The 15,297-nt window shown below is 36.8% G+C and overlaps 1 protein-coding gene across 1 annotated transcript in view; it reads left to right on the top strand.

Moving 5' to 3' along the window:
• gpat2 (glycerol-3-phosphate acyltransferase 2, mitochondrial) overlaps window positions 1–15,297 on the top strand; it is a 33,908-nt gene that overhangs the window by 1,386 nt on the left and 17,225 nt on the right. The window contains exons 2-7 of the mRNA XM_043247907.1: window positions 4,421–4,531; window positions 6,598–6,671; window positions 8,722–8,832; window positions 10,484–10,618; window positions 11,112–11,211; window positions 14,010–14,143. Of these exons, the coding sequence (XP_043103842.1) occupies window positions 4,421–4,531; window positions 6,598–6,671; window positions 8,722–8,832; window positions 10,484–10,618; window positions 11,112–11,211; window positions 14,010–14,143 (665 nt within the window). The remainder of the gene's footprint in view (window positions 1–4,420; window positions 4,532–6,597; window positions 6,672–8,721; window positions 8,833–10,483; window positions 10,619–11,111; window positions 11,212–14,009; window positions 14,144–15,297) is intronic.

Raw genomic sequence — 15,297 nt, forward strand, 5'->3', positions numbered from 1 at the left:
AGGATAGTGCTGTTGAATGCAGACATGGTGTTATGTTTACGAGGTGCGATGCACTAAAAGACAGCACTAAGTCATTGTAATTAGTAATTATGTCTCCACTGCATTTTCGTTCAGGTATTTTGGTCAAGCATGACACACTGTATAGCTGCCCAATCACAGCACAGCTTGCTTTTTCTGAATGTACAAATTGACCCGTTTTAGAAGGCGGGCTTAGAGGAGAAACAATAATGGAATATGGAAAATAATGTTTTACTACATAAACACATTGCATTACACCAAATACACAAAATAATGTTTCTTTTTAGCAACATCATATGACCCCTTTCATTTATGTTTTTACTGGTCTTATGGGTTCGGAACGACACGAGGGTGAGAAATTAATGACAAAATGTAAATATTTGAATGAAATATCACTTTGATGTTATATTAATCATTTATCAAATAACTTTTCAGCACCATTACTCCAGCCTTCATTGTCACACGATCCTTCAGAAATCATTTTAAAATGCTGATTTGCTGCTTAAGAAATTTCTTGTTATTATCAACGTTGAAAACAATTGTGATGCCTAATATTTTTGTGGGTTTTCTCAGTTGCTTTTCAAGAGTTGAAGCATTTATTTGAAATTACTGTCACAATTGCTACATAGATGCATTAATTTCTTTCAAAATAAAAATCGTACTGACCTGAACTTGAGCTGTCAATATTGTCCAGTCATTATACAATATATGTTATATAGATGCCATAAAATCTGTCAACAGTACATTATCTATGACCCAAAGACCCCTCTCAATGTCATATTTTCACTCGTCCCATCTCTTTCCAAACCCACCTACTTTCTAGAGCATAATTGAATTCATAACTCAGACCAGCTGCAGACGATTAGTCTAAACGCCATCCCATCTTCTCCCAGCTGTTGTTGGCAGTGTTGGTTTACCCCCTAAGAGCTGCTGACTTTCAGTTCACCTGAACAGTACTCGTATGTAGATTATCTCGGAGTCGGTCCACTTGAGAGTTCTTGATTATGTCTTTGATCATCTAGTAGTCCTGTTTTTCTAGGGCAGGTTGGATTCATGACACAAATAATGAGCTACTTTGTAATAGAGCGGGAAACATAAGAACGTGACATGCGTCTTTGCTGATTCTTGTTTGTTGACGGGAAAAGAACATCGAAGACGACAAAAGCTTTGTTCAGGTAGGCAGAAAAAATCTTTTCCTCCATCCAGTTCAAATCTTATTGGGAGTGTATGTGAACAGCAATAAATGAGCTCGAAATGTCTCAAATCGGCAAACGGTCGTATTAAATTTCAAAGTAGTTTGTCCTGGCCATGTCATTACTATGGCAACCGCTGTAGATGGTGACGTCGCCGTCTGAACATAAAGATCAGATTTCATCACTTGCAAATTGTTTGAAAAACAAGCTGAAATTGGATGCGGTGTGAACAAAGTCAGAAAGCTCTTTGATAAATTCCCACAGAAGCTGCGTCCCATCAAACGTTGATGAAAATGACCTCAAATGTATTCCGTTTTTGATTGGTTCATTAGCGTTGCTGTATCAGATTGAAAAATGTTATCTGTGTTTGTAATGATGGTGATTATCATAATCAGATTCAAAGCACAGCACCAGGTAAGCATAAGGTAACTCTGGCTTCTGTTAATGAATGCACACACACGGCCAAAACGCTCACACACACATGCTGTCAGGAGTCAACCATGTGGAACCTTTGTGAGCTCGTTATATCATTTATATATAAAATATATATATGTATAATTGATGCAAGGCATAGATGTACTTACCTGGTCAGGAGTGAGGTTGAAAACTTGTGGGATTGAATGGAGTTGTTGTTTTGTACCATAAAGTAATAACCGGATGGTGGCTTGACCAAATGATCGTATTACTCGGAAATACACATGGATTTCTGAGCATGGGTTCAATGAGCAATTTTCCAGTTTTTTTGTTGAGTCTATTAGGTTGGAGAGAACATTTTCTGCACAGAGCCATGACAATTCTAGGTAATGCAAGCCGCTGCAGAATCACAGAGACTTCTTGTACAAAACGATTTGTTAGGGCAGTGTTCCCAAATTTAATTAAATGTTCTTTCTTTCTTTCTTTCTTTCTTTCTTTCTTTCTTTCTTTCTTTCTGGTTAGTGATGGTCCAAGTACTGATCAGTGAAATCAAACATAAAATATAGTTCAGTTTATCGTGATAAAATAAAGATGAACTGAAGATGAGATGAGATGAACTGCAGTAAAATAAAATACTAAAATAAAAATAAAAATAAATAAAACTAAAATAAAACATTTAATTCATTTATTTCAGGCCATATTTTCAGAATACTTAGGTCTTTTTTTTTTTTTACATTTCTTTACACTCTTTTTCGTTTTAGTTTTTTTCTTTTATCATAAAATCAGAAGTCATCACATTTTTATTTTCTAAATGCATGTTATAGATCTTATGCAACTGGCTTATATATATATATATATATATATATATATATATATATATATTTTTATATATATATATATATATATATATATATATATATATAATGTTTTTTTTTTTTTTTGACCTTGTAATGTCTAATCAAAATGTCACAACTGGACAGAATATTTCTTTCTAGTGATGTATGAAGAACTCCCGTCATTCAGACACACTGCACGATTTTTGGCTAGCCCACACGAAAGATTGGCATTGTGAAATCAGAAATCCAATCAGAAATCGCTGTGATTGTTTTACAGTACGATGCCAGTCTTTCGTCTTCGACAGCTGAAAATCATGCAGTGTGTCTCTGGCTTTAAACGCTGTCCATTTTTTACAGTCGACTGAAAAACAAAAACATCTGCTTCTACTTTTGACTGCATGTCAAATTCCAGTCAACGACCAAATTTTTTCTGTTCTGATAATAATCATTATTTTAATACCTGGTATCATATATCCATCAAAAATTAGAATTTAAAAATGTTAAAAGAATTAAAAAATTGCGCTTAACTGGCACGTATCGTATTGCCAAATGCATGTTGAACTCTCAGCACATGGAAAGTGGAAAGATGGAGTTAGCAGCATTTACTGTGAACATGATGCAATAAAAACATTTGCTCATGAGCTGCCTGCGCGCCCTACTTCACTCTGAATCCTTCAGCGCATTAGACTGTGTGCTTATTTAATTAAACCACAGCCTTTTGATATTTCATAAGCACAATAAGGCATATTGCAATTTTGATTTTAGTTCGATTGAAAGATGCTTTCCCATAGCAATTGCGCAAAACGCTAGATTAGTGAGATTAGAGATCATTTATGTTATTAGTAAGGAGTGTTAATGAGTAAGGACGAAAAAATATTTTCAGTGTATTACGAAACTGTGGCGGTCCTCCAGAGTCTAGGGAATGAATGAAATATACTTTATGTATATACATTTCCATTGTTTAAATTGAAAAATGAAACGCCTTGGAACATGATTAAGTATTCCCAGTGGTGCCTGATTAGAAATCTCTAATTTTACAAACCTTCATAGACGGGAAGATCTAAGTGGAATTAGAGATTTGGTAACGCATCTCAAACCTTTTTTTTATTAATATTTAATCAGTTAAATATTTAGTAAGTAACTTTGAACGCTTTTATGTATAATTTGCATTATTATTTAATTTTTATAAATAGTTTTCACTTTATGAAGTCAAAGCATTGTAATTTTGATGAAAAACATTACAGCTCCTCTGGACGTCAGACTATATTCTCGTACTTTTATTACTCCAAAGACAGACACCGGGCTCGAGCTAATGAAACATTACCAGCAGAAATTATTTTCCATTGAAAAGGAGATTAAAAGAATTAACCTGGGTGCTGAAGCCCCCTATCCATTATGCAGCCTTATTTAATAATTGATTGCAGTAAGTGATATTTCCCACACAGCTGATGATTAGAGACTTTGTAATAGCGTCCGTTGTCGAGACGTCTCTGAATGATGATAAATCAGTCCTGCTGTCTCCAGCCATGTCTCTTATCTGTCTCTGTGCTAAAATGTTATGATTAGTATCAATTTAAATGGATGTCATCTTCAGTAGAAATCTTTCAGGGGACGCCATTCTATCACAAAGGCCCAAATTGATTGCGATTCAATTGCAACACGGTTGTAGTAACCACTCATGAATAGACTTCACGTTCTTCCCCTCCCTGCGTTCAAACATCGATCCTCCATGCTTTGATGTCGGAAAAATGTGAAACAAATGGAGCGAAGATAGAAGCGATAAAATTGGAACACGTCGCATCCCGGAGTTCAGAACAAGAGTTGCGCTATTGGCTAGAGCATTGTTTCTTATCTCCGCTTGAAATATGTGGAAAAAGTGCTGACGGTTTTATCACTCCCAACGCCGCTTGGTTTATCCGTTTTATATGTTTCTGTGTGTGTGTGTTTCTTTTTTGGTAGCTGTCGTGGGGTGCGAAAATCAAGAGGAAGCTGAAAAACGTGGCTCCTTTCCTGGGCAGGTTCAGGCCGCTGGTTGGACAGTGCTGTCACCAATGCACCCCGGAGAGTCTGGTGAGAAAACGAGAGGGATGAAAGGATTATTTGAAGATAATAAAAGGACAAACAGCCAGAGGTAGACGGGGGGGAAGTACACAGATTTAGGCTCACCTGAAAACCTCTTTCACAAACCCATATCATGAGGGACGATCAAAGGGATTTCAGAGCGCAAGCGAACATGTTACTTATGGTCGGAATAGCACGAAAAAAGGGATTAGGAGTGGAGAGAAAAATAATGAACACTCAAGAGCATAGTCCCCCCCCCACGCCGTGCTATGAAGAGCTTTTTAGAAAACTGCAGATGACTAAGCTTGTTTCCAGCAGCACTGGTCCCAGTGGGCACATCGCGCTGAGAGCTGGGAGAGCAGGGCTAATGGAGCAGTAATCAGAGGGTTATTGGATCGAACCCCTCCTGAACGAATCTATTAATCTAAACCATCTCGGACCAGCCGGCCAGCCAGATAAATCATATTTGAGCCGTTTGGTGTTTGGATTAAAAGTCATTTAAAATGCACGCATGGATTTTATTTAACAGCTACGTCGAATAAAGCGAATAGATACAGGAGCGTAGCAACCTATGCTTTTCGTGATGGCTGCATTTGCCCACCTATTTTTACTTTTTTTTTTTTTTTTTGCTGGTAATCATTGCCAATCAGTGCCTTAAAAGTAATAGTTATTTACTCAAAGTGATATCGTTTTGTGGAGCGCATAAGGAGATGATTAACAGGAGGTAGTAATTTGAAGCCACCTGCTTCGAGGGTAAAAAAAAAAAAAGAAATTAAGAAAGTCAGTTGCTATTTAACTTTTTTCTGCAGTAGATTAATGCTCTTTCAGTTTATTGTTGTCAAATCAAGCACAGCATGCGCTTTAGTCTTTAGTCATCTTATTGAATATATATATATATATATATATGTTCAAAGGTTTGGGCTCACCATTTATTTATGGTCACAGAATTTATTTTAGGTCCAGTTCTTGCTATTAACAAATTATTAACTATGACTTTTGTTTCAATAAACTCCTAATTTGCTGATTATTAATAGTAGTTGTTCATTTTAAGTATTGGTTAGGATTAGCGATGCAGAATTTGGCTGTGCTGAATATTTGTTCTAGGCAATATGTTAATTAGGTACAAATCTGTCAATATATTGCATGAGGCTTACTGATATAATCTTTTTTTGGAGTGCTAGTTGTGCTTAATGGACATTTCTTAAAATTAAAATGTTTTTAATGTCACTATTAATGAGGATTGTATGATTTTGTATGATTTTTTAAAGGCAAGATATGTAATTTTTTTTTTTACATAATTATTTTATTGTAAAAAACTTTTGAGGAACTAAAACTTATGCGGCTCCAAGAGAAAGCATAATAAACAAAAGTTATACATTTGCAAAAGTTTACTGAAAAAGTAAATTAGTCTTAATTATTTAGTTTGAGAGCTTTGAAGAGGGCTGATGCTGGGAGGGCTGTGATCGTGTTAGCTATGGTTGACCTAAATGGCACAAAAAAACGCATATTATTACTCCACTCCCAACTCTTATATTTACAGCCTCTCAAACACGTCTGTTCTGGACACTTTTTAGCGATGAATTTTTGGGAACTGATACAGACGCTTGAAAGACAGTGGCTCGCTTAAACTAACCCCGTCACTGAGATTAAAAGACACCTTTTTGTCTGCTTTATGTTATACAGCCAGCATTTATTTGTTTTAATTGATCTATAATAAGTGATAAAGTTTCACATCTGGACTGGAACATATCCAGTCACTTTCTCGATCTCCGTCAAGAAGAAATGGGCAAAAATATAGAAAACATATCAGAAACTAGCTTTTTGAGTCGCACGTCAATGTGTTTTGAGAAACATTTTTTTGAAGTATTTTATTGAGACACATTTCTTGAATATCTTTCAGACTGTGATTTATAGTGGAACTAATAGGGTGCTATTTCGAACACTAAAAGGCTTCCCTAAAGTGTGTCATTATCTCAGTCTATATAGGACAGCAGAACAGACTCTGTGAACTGTGATGGAGGCTGGTTAGCACGCTCTCCATCAAGTTTGATCAAATATCCTCTTGCCACTCTCAGGGTCTGAAGTTGCTGCGTAACACTCCTCCTCTGGGCTTTCAGAACCTGACGTGTGTGAACGAGACACACACCGGGTAAGTGCACATCCTTCACTCGACTCGAGCCCTCCCCATCAGGCCCATTAAAATAACAATGCATCTCTCAACTCTGGCTTCAAACTGCTCGAGTGTAATTACTGTTTGCGTTTCTGACTCGCACGCCTGGCACATGTACTTCAGTCGGGGGAAAAAAGAGCCTTGGAACGGCTTTCTCTTCATTTTTTACATCGCAGACCCACAATCGAGCGTGGTTTCCACAACCCTGCTATCCTTTTGTGGAAGGGTACCCTTTTTGTACACTTTTGAGTCACATCAGCCACTCGCGCACACACACACACACACACACACTCACCAGTGTTGGGAAGATACTTTGAAACTGCAGCTTTCCAAGCACAAGCTAGTGATTTAAAGTAGTTCAGCTGGAGTCAAACTACTGTTTTGAAAAAGTACTTGACTTTACTACAAGTTGCTAACAAAAAGTACTTCATTAACTTTATGTAAGGCTTCAGTGCTTTTTGTGCCCTTATTTATTCACGGCTGTTCAAATGTTTGGGGTCAGCAAGGTGTTTAAAAAAGAAATTAAGGCTTTTCTTTTTAGCAAAGATCAAAAGTGACGGTAAAAACTTCTAATGTTGCAAAAGAGTTCTACAAATAAAGGCTGTTCTTTTGCAGCAAATCCACATATTGCAATGATTTCTGAAGGATAACTTAGGACTGGAGTAAGGATGCTGAAATTTCAGCTTTGCATTACAGCAATAAACTACATTTCAAAATATATTAAAATAGAAAACAAATACCATGTTTTTAATTGATTTTGATCTAATACATGCAGCCTTTTGTAAATTAATTCTAGAAACACTTTCAGATCCCAAACTTTTGGAATTTAGCGTATGACTAACACAATAAATTCTTATAATCAATATGTTTTTCACAATATATATCGATAGCCATTGGTGGCATCACTGATACTTTAATTACCAATAGAGACTTTCATCCAGTTACATTTCATTCCTACAGTTAATCTTTTCATTCACTAAAAAGACTTCTGTAGTAAATTGCACTAAAAAGGAAATTTCCTAGTTCGCAGCATATACTGTAACTGAGTAGAAAACAGCGTCAATTAAATGCGTCCTTGCAAAAAAAGCATTAAGGTAGATTGGATTTCCTAATGCTTGAGAGCGTTCAGGAAATTGTGTTTGACTATAGTCTCTAAAACCATGTACAAAATGTAGTACGATGTAATTAAACCAGCAATGAAGCATGTAGTACTGATGCTTGTTGGGAAAAGTAGCTTGTTACTGAAAAACCTTGAATATTTTGAAAAGAGCTAAAGAAAATGTAGCTAAACGTACTTTGTTTCTCCAGACAATACACACACTTATGGGAGCGACTAAAAAAAAAGATTCATTTTAGTTCATTAGATTTTGATCTCAGTTTTGTGAATGTGAATCTAATTTTTTCACGTTTCCGCAAAAAAGAAAAAATGGGATCGTTAGTATGCGACCCGTTATGAATTTGGGACTGATTTCCGTACCACTGACTGCACACAGACACAATAATAATTGTGAACCCCGCATTTGAAAGCAGACGGCGCTCTTGTTTAGCTCTTTAGCTGATAGATCCTGGCGTGTGGTGATGCAGCCTGTTTCTTGACAAGAAAGAGGACTCTCGTGAAGCAAAGTTTCTAACTTCCTAGAAAACACTTTATTAAAGCAAATAAATGGGATTTGTCTCTCCTGCATCAAAACACAGCCTCTGTGAGCACCCGGTTTATCTTCTCAATCACCTCCCACTTTAGAAAGTGTCAGAAGCCAAGCGCTGCAAATCCTGCTGAAGCGTTTAATTCGGCTTGAATTAATAGTCCCAGTACAGAGCCTGCTCTTTCGTTAGCCGAGCTAATTAACATTTTGAAGCCTGATTATGCTGAGAATATGATGTATTCACCCACCGCTGATTGGTCAGCGATTGTTTTCAGCGTCCCAAGGTGAGTGAGACAATATCTGTTTACACAAGGGCCGCTTTCGATTTTGCTAATGGGGTAAAAGAGAGTAGGCGTACACGAGTGTGTGTGTGTGTGTGTTTTCAGGTACCGTGGCTGGTTAGTAAGGAGGGTGTGCTGCTTGCTGTTTGTGTGGGGTTGTGAAGTTCACCCCAGCCCTGCTGGAGACAGACGGCACAGAGTCCACGGCAGCGAGAGGTGCGGTTCGCTTGAGCACTCTTCACTGATTAGATGACATGCCACGTGTAGACAGAGGAAGAGAGCAGAGGGAGATGCATTCGAGGATTGAGAGGCACTCCTGTCAGGCTCCCATTGAGATTAAATTCGGATTTCTGTTATGTAGGAGATTGGTAGCCACTTAATCTGACATTACATTAGATTGCATGGCGAGATCTATTCTAACTGTTGTCGACGCTGACCTGTAAAAGGCTCCGTTTTTCCGTTTTTTTATTGCATATAAAACTTACATCCCCGTGGATGACAGTTTTAATATAAACTAATACATTTTATATTTTATTTAGGACTGACAAATATGCATCACAAGTAAGAATGCTTTTATACTTCTTGACTAGACACAGTTTTCACATTTGACAAATTTTTTGGAGTTTGAATAAATGTTTTTAAAATATGATTATTTCAATAAAATTAAATATAAATGCAAACATTTTTGAGTACGACCAGCCTATTCTATGTGATTCTTAAAATATGTTATAAATACACAGAGAGCCCAAACTTTACAAAAATGAAAGCAAATCGTTAAATTATTATTTGTAAATATTCAATACGTAGTTTTAGTAACTAAAGAAATTATACATAATTTTGTCTTTTTCTATTCATTATTGGAGTCGACTAGAGTTAACAACTGAACACTACGGGTCTGTTTACACCTGGTCATTTAATGATTTTGTAATTGTACGTGTTCCAGGAATGAGTACCAAACGGAATTCCAAGAAAGCATAGTTTAATTACAAAAGAACAGGAGTAAAACAACGTAACATGCTTTGAGGACGGACAAACTGAACTAAACAGAGCGGGCTTTTAAACACATGGGGAGAAGTGAAACAGGTTAGGAGTAATTAATCAAAACTAAACAAGAAAAGGAACAGATGGACAGATAGGAACAAAACAGGAAACACGAAATAAAACCAAAACACAGATGATGTTACAATCGGATATATCCATGCAATTTGTTGAAACATTTACATTTACAGTGTAATAATTAAGGAACTTGGCTTTGTGCAATATTGCGCCTGCTACAGCCATGGTATGGCATCAAATGGTTATTACTCCGGATATTCCTGGATTATTACGCCGGAATGAGAGTATAGACCTAAAAAAATACATTTTGTTAAAACTCTATTTCTAGGAACTCAAACTCCTGGTTTGAAAACTCTTGGACTGGCTTCATTAAGTTAACGAAGTCTTGTATAAGGTCACTAGAACTGGCTTCACCTGATCTTGATTGAATGTGTTTCAGAGGAGAGCATTCTTACATTCAAAAACAGCTCAGCAGAGCACTGTTGGTCAATTGTGACCCATCGCTACTGGAATGGCGTTCATTTTAATTTAGCTGTCGACCGTATGCCACATACGTCATGTTAGCATCTCTCTTTGCTTTCACCTCAGTTCAACCCTGTTACCACACCCTCTGTCTAGTCACCTAACTCAATTTGGACCCTAACATTTAAATAACCTTTTATAGTCCCAAACAGCATTGGTGTGTTTTTCACTCTGGAGGCACAAGCGGTTTTGGTGTGTTTGCGTGGTGTTTATGTGATGATCCATCACACAATATCCCCTTTGTTTACTGTGTGGTCTGTTGTCCTGTGACTCTGCCTTTTTTACCCAGAGTGAGGCAGGCTTTGGTGATGGTATGTTGCCCAGATGAAACCAAGGCGATGGAGCAAGTGATGCCTGAAGTCAGAAGTCATTTAGACAGATTTTTGACCCTCACACAGACCTTCATCTCCCCCTGGCTTCTCAGGTCTGAGCGCAATTCTTACTCTGAAAGCAAATCACCTTTTCACCGGCTGAACATTTAAGGTGGATTATTAGTATTTGTAAACTTAAATAATAGAATGTTCAGCATTCCAAGTGTAACAGAAGTTTTAAATAGTCGCATTTCTTTAGGTTTTTAAACAAATAACCCACATTGAAAATCCAATTTAAACCTGAAATTGAAGTTCAAGGCAATGTCAAGTGAAGGAATATTTCGACTCATGCATTTCTTGGCCACTAATCAAATAGGAAAACTTGTACAAACGAGTGCAGATGGTGAGTGTCACATGTATTTTTCACCATTTAACAGCTTTTTTTCAGTTCGTCTGAGGTTAAATTTATATGAGGTCACGGAAGCTGCATAACTGCGCTGGATAATTAGAGTGCTTAAATCGAAGAGCAGAACGTCCGTGCAGCAGTGCATCGGCATATAGATATTTTAACCTTTTCGACTGATTTCTCACCAAACTGTCTTTCAGGCTTGTGAGCTGGATGCTGCTGAAGTTCTTCAGTTTAATGTTCTGCAGCGTACAGGTCAACCTCAACCAGCTGGCAGCTATACATCATGCCACACAACTGGTAACCACACATCCAGCCTTTATTCCTTCACCCCAGTCCCAGTCTTATATAACCTGTTTTCTTTCCTGTAGGCATCCGGTGCTTCACACATTGCGTGCTTTCGTTCTTCCTATATCTCATTAGCCTTCACTGCTTTTCTTCTTTCACCACAAATGTTCTTCAAGTTACTCCTTTTTTAAATTGATTTATTTATTCCCCCCCCCCCACATTTGCAGTGGTTTTCTGAACCAAACTCAATTATTCTCGATTTCACTGCACGATATTGCGATTTAAATACTTGAAGCTGAAGGCTGCTCTCTATATCAAAATGCTCTTTTTGTGTGCGCCTCATTCTTTCTCCTTCTCAACCTATTGCTCCATTCATCCTGTTTACACATTTATTTTTATTGCAGTCAGGTTTTTCACCTCGGGCTTTTGGTCACACATAACTCTTTATATGGAAGTAAAAGCACACTTTGAAAAGCTTTTTTGTACCATTCCAGTGGTGCAAGCGCAAAATGAAACAAAACATCACAGAACCGATTAGACCTCGTCTGCTGTCTGATTTTATAAACAATTAAACGTCCATCCCGCAACACCGCCAGAAATCATCTCTTTGGCCTCAGTCCACATGCGTCACTGCCGAAAATATAGAGCTCACCTGCAGATCAGATACTCAACGCCCACCTGAATAGCAGTACATTTTAAAACGTCGTTTCTTTGTTTTTCAGTAAAAAGTATCCTAAAAACAAGTAATAGAATGGCATTTCTAGATGTTTTTAGGCTGATGCGCATTTCTATCAGTGGCTGTAGGTGATTGCGCATCAATAAAAAGAACTGTATTCTTGTTTTCTGCATTGTGAAAGTGTCGATACATTTTGCTGCTCACCATGTTCCTGTTACTGTTGTTAAAATAAGCACATCTTCAGCTCTACCAGGAGAAAGAAGAAGCACACACATAGAGGACAAGAATGAAGTGCGTTTGGCTATAGATAAAAATATTAGAGGATATGGTGACCCTGAGCGCTTGTTGTCTATAGCTCTATTGTTTTGACATTTTGCTCACTTTAAAGGGGCTGTAGACTGAGAAATCAAAATTCCCTTGATCTTTTTTTCATATAAGAGGTCGTTGTACTATGAAAACATTCAGAATCAAAGCTTTCTTAGTAGTCTAAAAATAGCTTATTTATTAGAAAAGAAGAGATTATATGTACGGGTCTACATCTGATACTAATATCACGCCTGTTTTTATCCATAATAGAAAAATTGTACAGGTTAAAACATGCAAGTATTCAGGGGTAATGATTAAAGATCATATGCATCGTGATGCTCTCCGTAAAAGGACCAAGCAGAGAGACTACTTTCTTCGCCGTCTTAGGTCATTCGGAGTAAGAAAGCAGATTCTTTTGGTGTTCTTTATGTCTGTGAGGAGGAGTGTACTGCAGTATTGCAGTTTGGTTCGGTAAGAGTTTGTATGTGATGCTAAAAACGAACAAAACAAAACTATTAAAAATTTGCTCAAGGTTCGCAGGTCAGCCCCTTGAGAGGCTATATGATTTAGCTTCAAGGTCAGGGCCCTTACTAGTAATTTATCATTTATTTATTATTTAGTTGTTTTTCCAAATCGCTGTGCTTTTGCTTTTTTTTCCCATTTAAAACTAGATTCAGGCCGTTAAAAGGCCCTTGTGTATTATTAAAACTAACCTGTGCATGTTTTAAAACTTCATCATATGACAATCCCACAGCAAGAAAAGTATCATCCACATATAAGTGAATATAGATTTTCTGACTAGAGATAAACCGATAAATATTATTAATGTAAATTGAAAACAGGGTTAATGCTAACAGCCCTGAGGGACCCCTTCGTTAATAGTTAATGGTTCGGATAGTTGTTGATCAGTCTTTATCACTGAAGAATGAGTACTACAACAAAAATGTTTTGTAGTTATAATAATTGTTCAACAAATGGTCAAAGTAACATTGCCTTATATTTAGGGGGACTGTATTGGACAACATATTCAACAACACAACTTGCTAAGTGCATTTTCAGATATGTTATACTAACAAAAAATATAAAAAATCGGCCAATGTTACAAAAAGTTTGTGCACATTGGGATCTGTAAATATAATTGTTAGAAAACCGATGTAGTGTAAAAATTAAGTAATTATATTACGTAATGTGGATGACAAAATAATCAACGGTAAAATGATCAATTGTATTAAAAGCTTTAGCCAAGATCAGTAAAAATAGCTGCAAAAATAGCTGTGTTTCTAAAGCATTATAGATATCATTCATAACGTGTACAACTGCTGTAGCACAACTAAATAAAAAAAAGAAAACCAGATCAAAAAAGAGGTTATTTTTATTAAGAAACCCTATCAATTGCGTATTGATCAGTTGCTCAAGGCAAAACTGAAATCGGACAATATAAATATGTTTTGCAACTAAAGTTTTTGCTGTGTAGACTCTAGGCATACATAATTTATGATTGTTTTAGAAGTAGACTATTGTGGGCAGAGTACTTCATTAGAGTTATGATGAACAGTGTTTTGTTTGCTATAATAGGCTTATCGTAATCTTTAACCCGCTCTTGGGTCTCAATGTTTATGTTAAATAAGGAGGCACCAGAAGTTCTGGGATATTAGCAGAGTTGGTACAAAGGGTCTGAAAACACAATCTCAGAGCCATTTTCTGAAGTACTAAAACAGTTCATTTACAGGTTCATTTTCAAGTGTGCACTTACCGCTGAACTGTATTTCTGACTGTGCTGAAGTGTCCTCTCATTTTGTCTGTGTGTGTGTGTGTGTGTGTGTTTTAGAAACATCCACTGGTCTATGTGTGTGTTCAGCAGAGCGGCATCGATCACGCTCTCATTTGTCTGACTCTTTTCTGCCACAACTTGAGGGTTCCCTACACCATTTACCCAGCCCACGTCCGACAAACCTGGCTAAGGTATATACACACACACACACACACACACATTCACCCTGTAGCGCCCACAGAGGTCTAGCTTCTTAGCACATACCCCCACAGTTCACATCATTTCCTGCCCTCCACCGGTGTACATTTACATCACAGCTCTGTTTGTGTCAGTAGAGCTGGTTTTGTTAAAAATAAAGGTCTTGTTCATTAATTTTGTACCAGTTTGGTGCAGACACAGCGGTTTTTAAAAGCGTGGTGCACTTATTCATGCAACAGAAGCACCTGTTCACATTTAACAGGGCGTAATGGTTTGGTAAGTAATGAAACGTACAATTCTTTAAGAGTCATGGCACACTGTGCTGGAAACGGCAATCGACCGCAGCGAGGGATTGGTGGGGGTAAATAGTTTCCTCCTGCAGGCAACGGAAGACTTAGACTCCAGGCCACGGGGAGGTTTTTGCTTTGTTTACAAGGCTACATCAATAATTACTTAATAGCTGTTTATACAGATTGCTGTGTGAGTAATTGTTAATGTATTTATGATATGCATCAAACTTACGGTGCAACACTTGATTGATTGTCACTGGATGAGGCACACGTATGAATACGAAATTTATTTATCAAGATTTGAGTTTAATTCACAGCACCTTACTTTTCTGAAACAAAATTAGCACGTTGTGGAGTTTTAAGTGTGCTATAAATACACTAGAAATGAATAAGAGTTAAATATATTATGTAGACATGTGGGTGTCCTTTTAGTTTTACTCGAGGGCCACTAGTTTTTCTAAACTTTAGGAGATGTTCAGCATTTTAATAAATAGTTAACCTTTTTATGAACAGAACGCGGGAGTGCTAAAAGTAATTTGTAATTTAATTTAGTGAATCATTATTTATCAGTAAGGATAAACACAACTCATTTGAGCTGTTTTTTCACGTAATTGCACATACTTTTCAAACAGTTTCTTTTTTTTAATGGTTTAAATTGAATATATAGTCAAGATAAAATAGATAAAACATATTAAATTATGAGGAGATAGTCCTTAAATTCCAAGAAGAAAAGTCTAGATAAAATACTGAGAATAAACGTATTAAATTACAAGAAAAAAGTTGAAAAAGTTTGAAATAAAATGTTATGACAAAAGTATATAGTATAATAGTATCTTATTGCAACATTTTCTTGAACG

The sequence above is a fragment of the Puntigrus tetrazona genome, chromosome 8 (genome assembly GCF_018831695.1).
Source record: "Puntigrus tetrazona isolate hp1 chromosome 8, ASM1883169v1, whole genome shotgun sequence".
Lineage (NCBI taxonomy): Eukaryota > Metazoa > Chordata > Actinopteri > Cypriniformes > Cyprinidae > Puntigrus > Puntigrus tetrazona.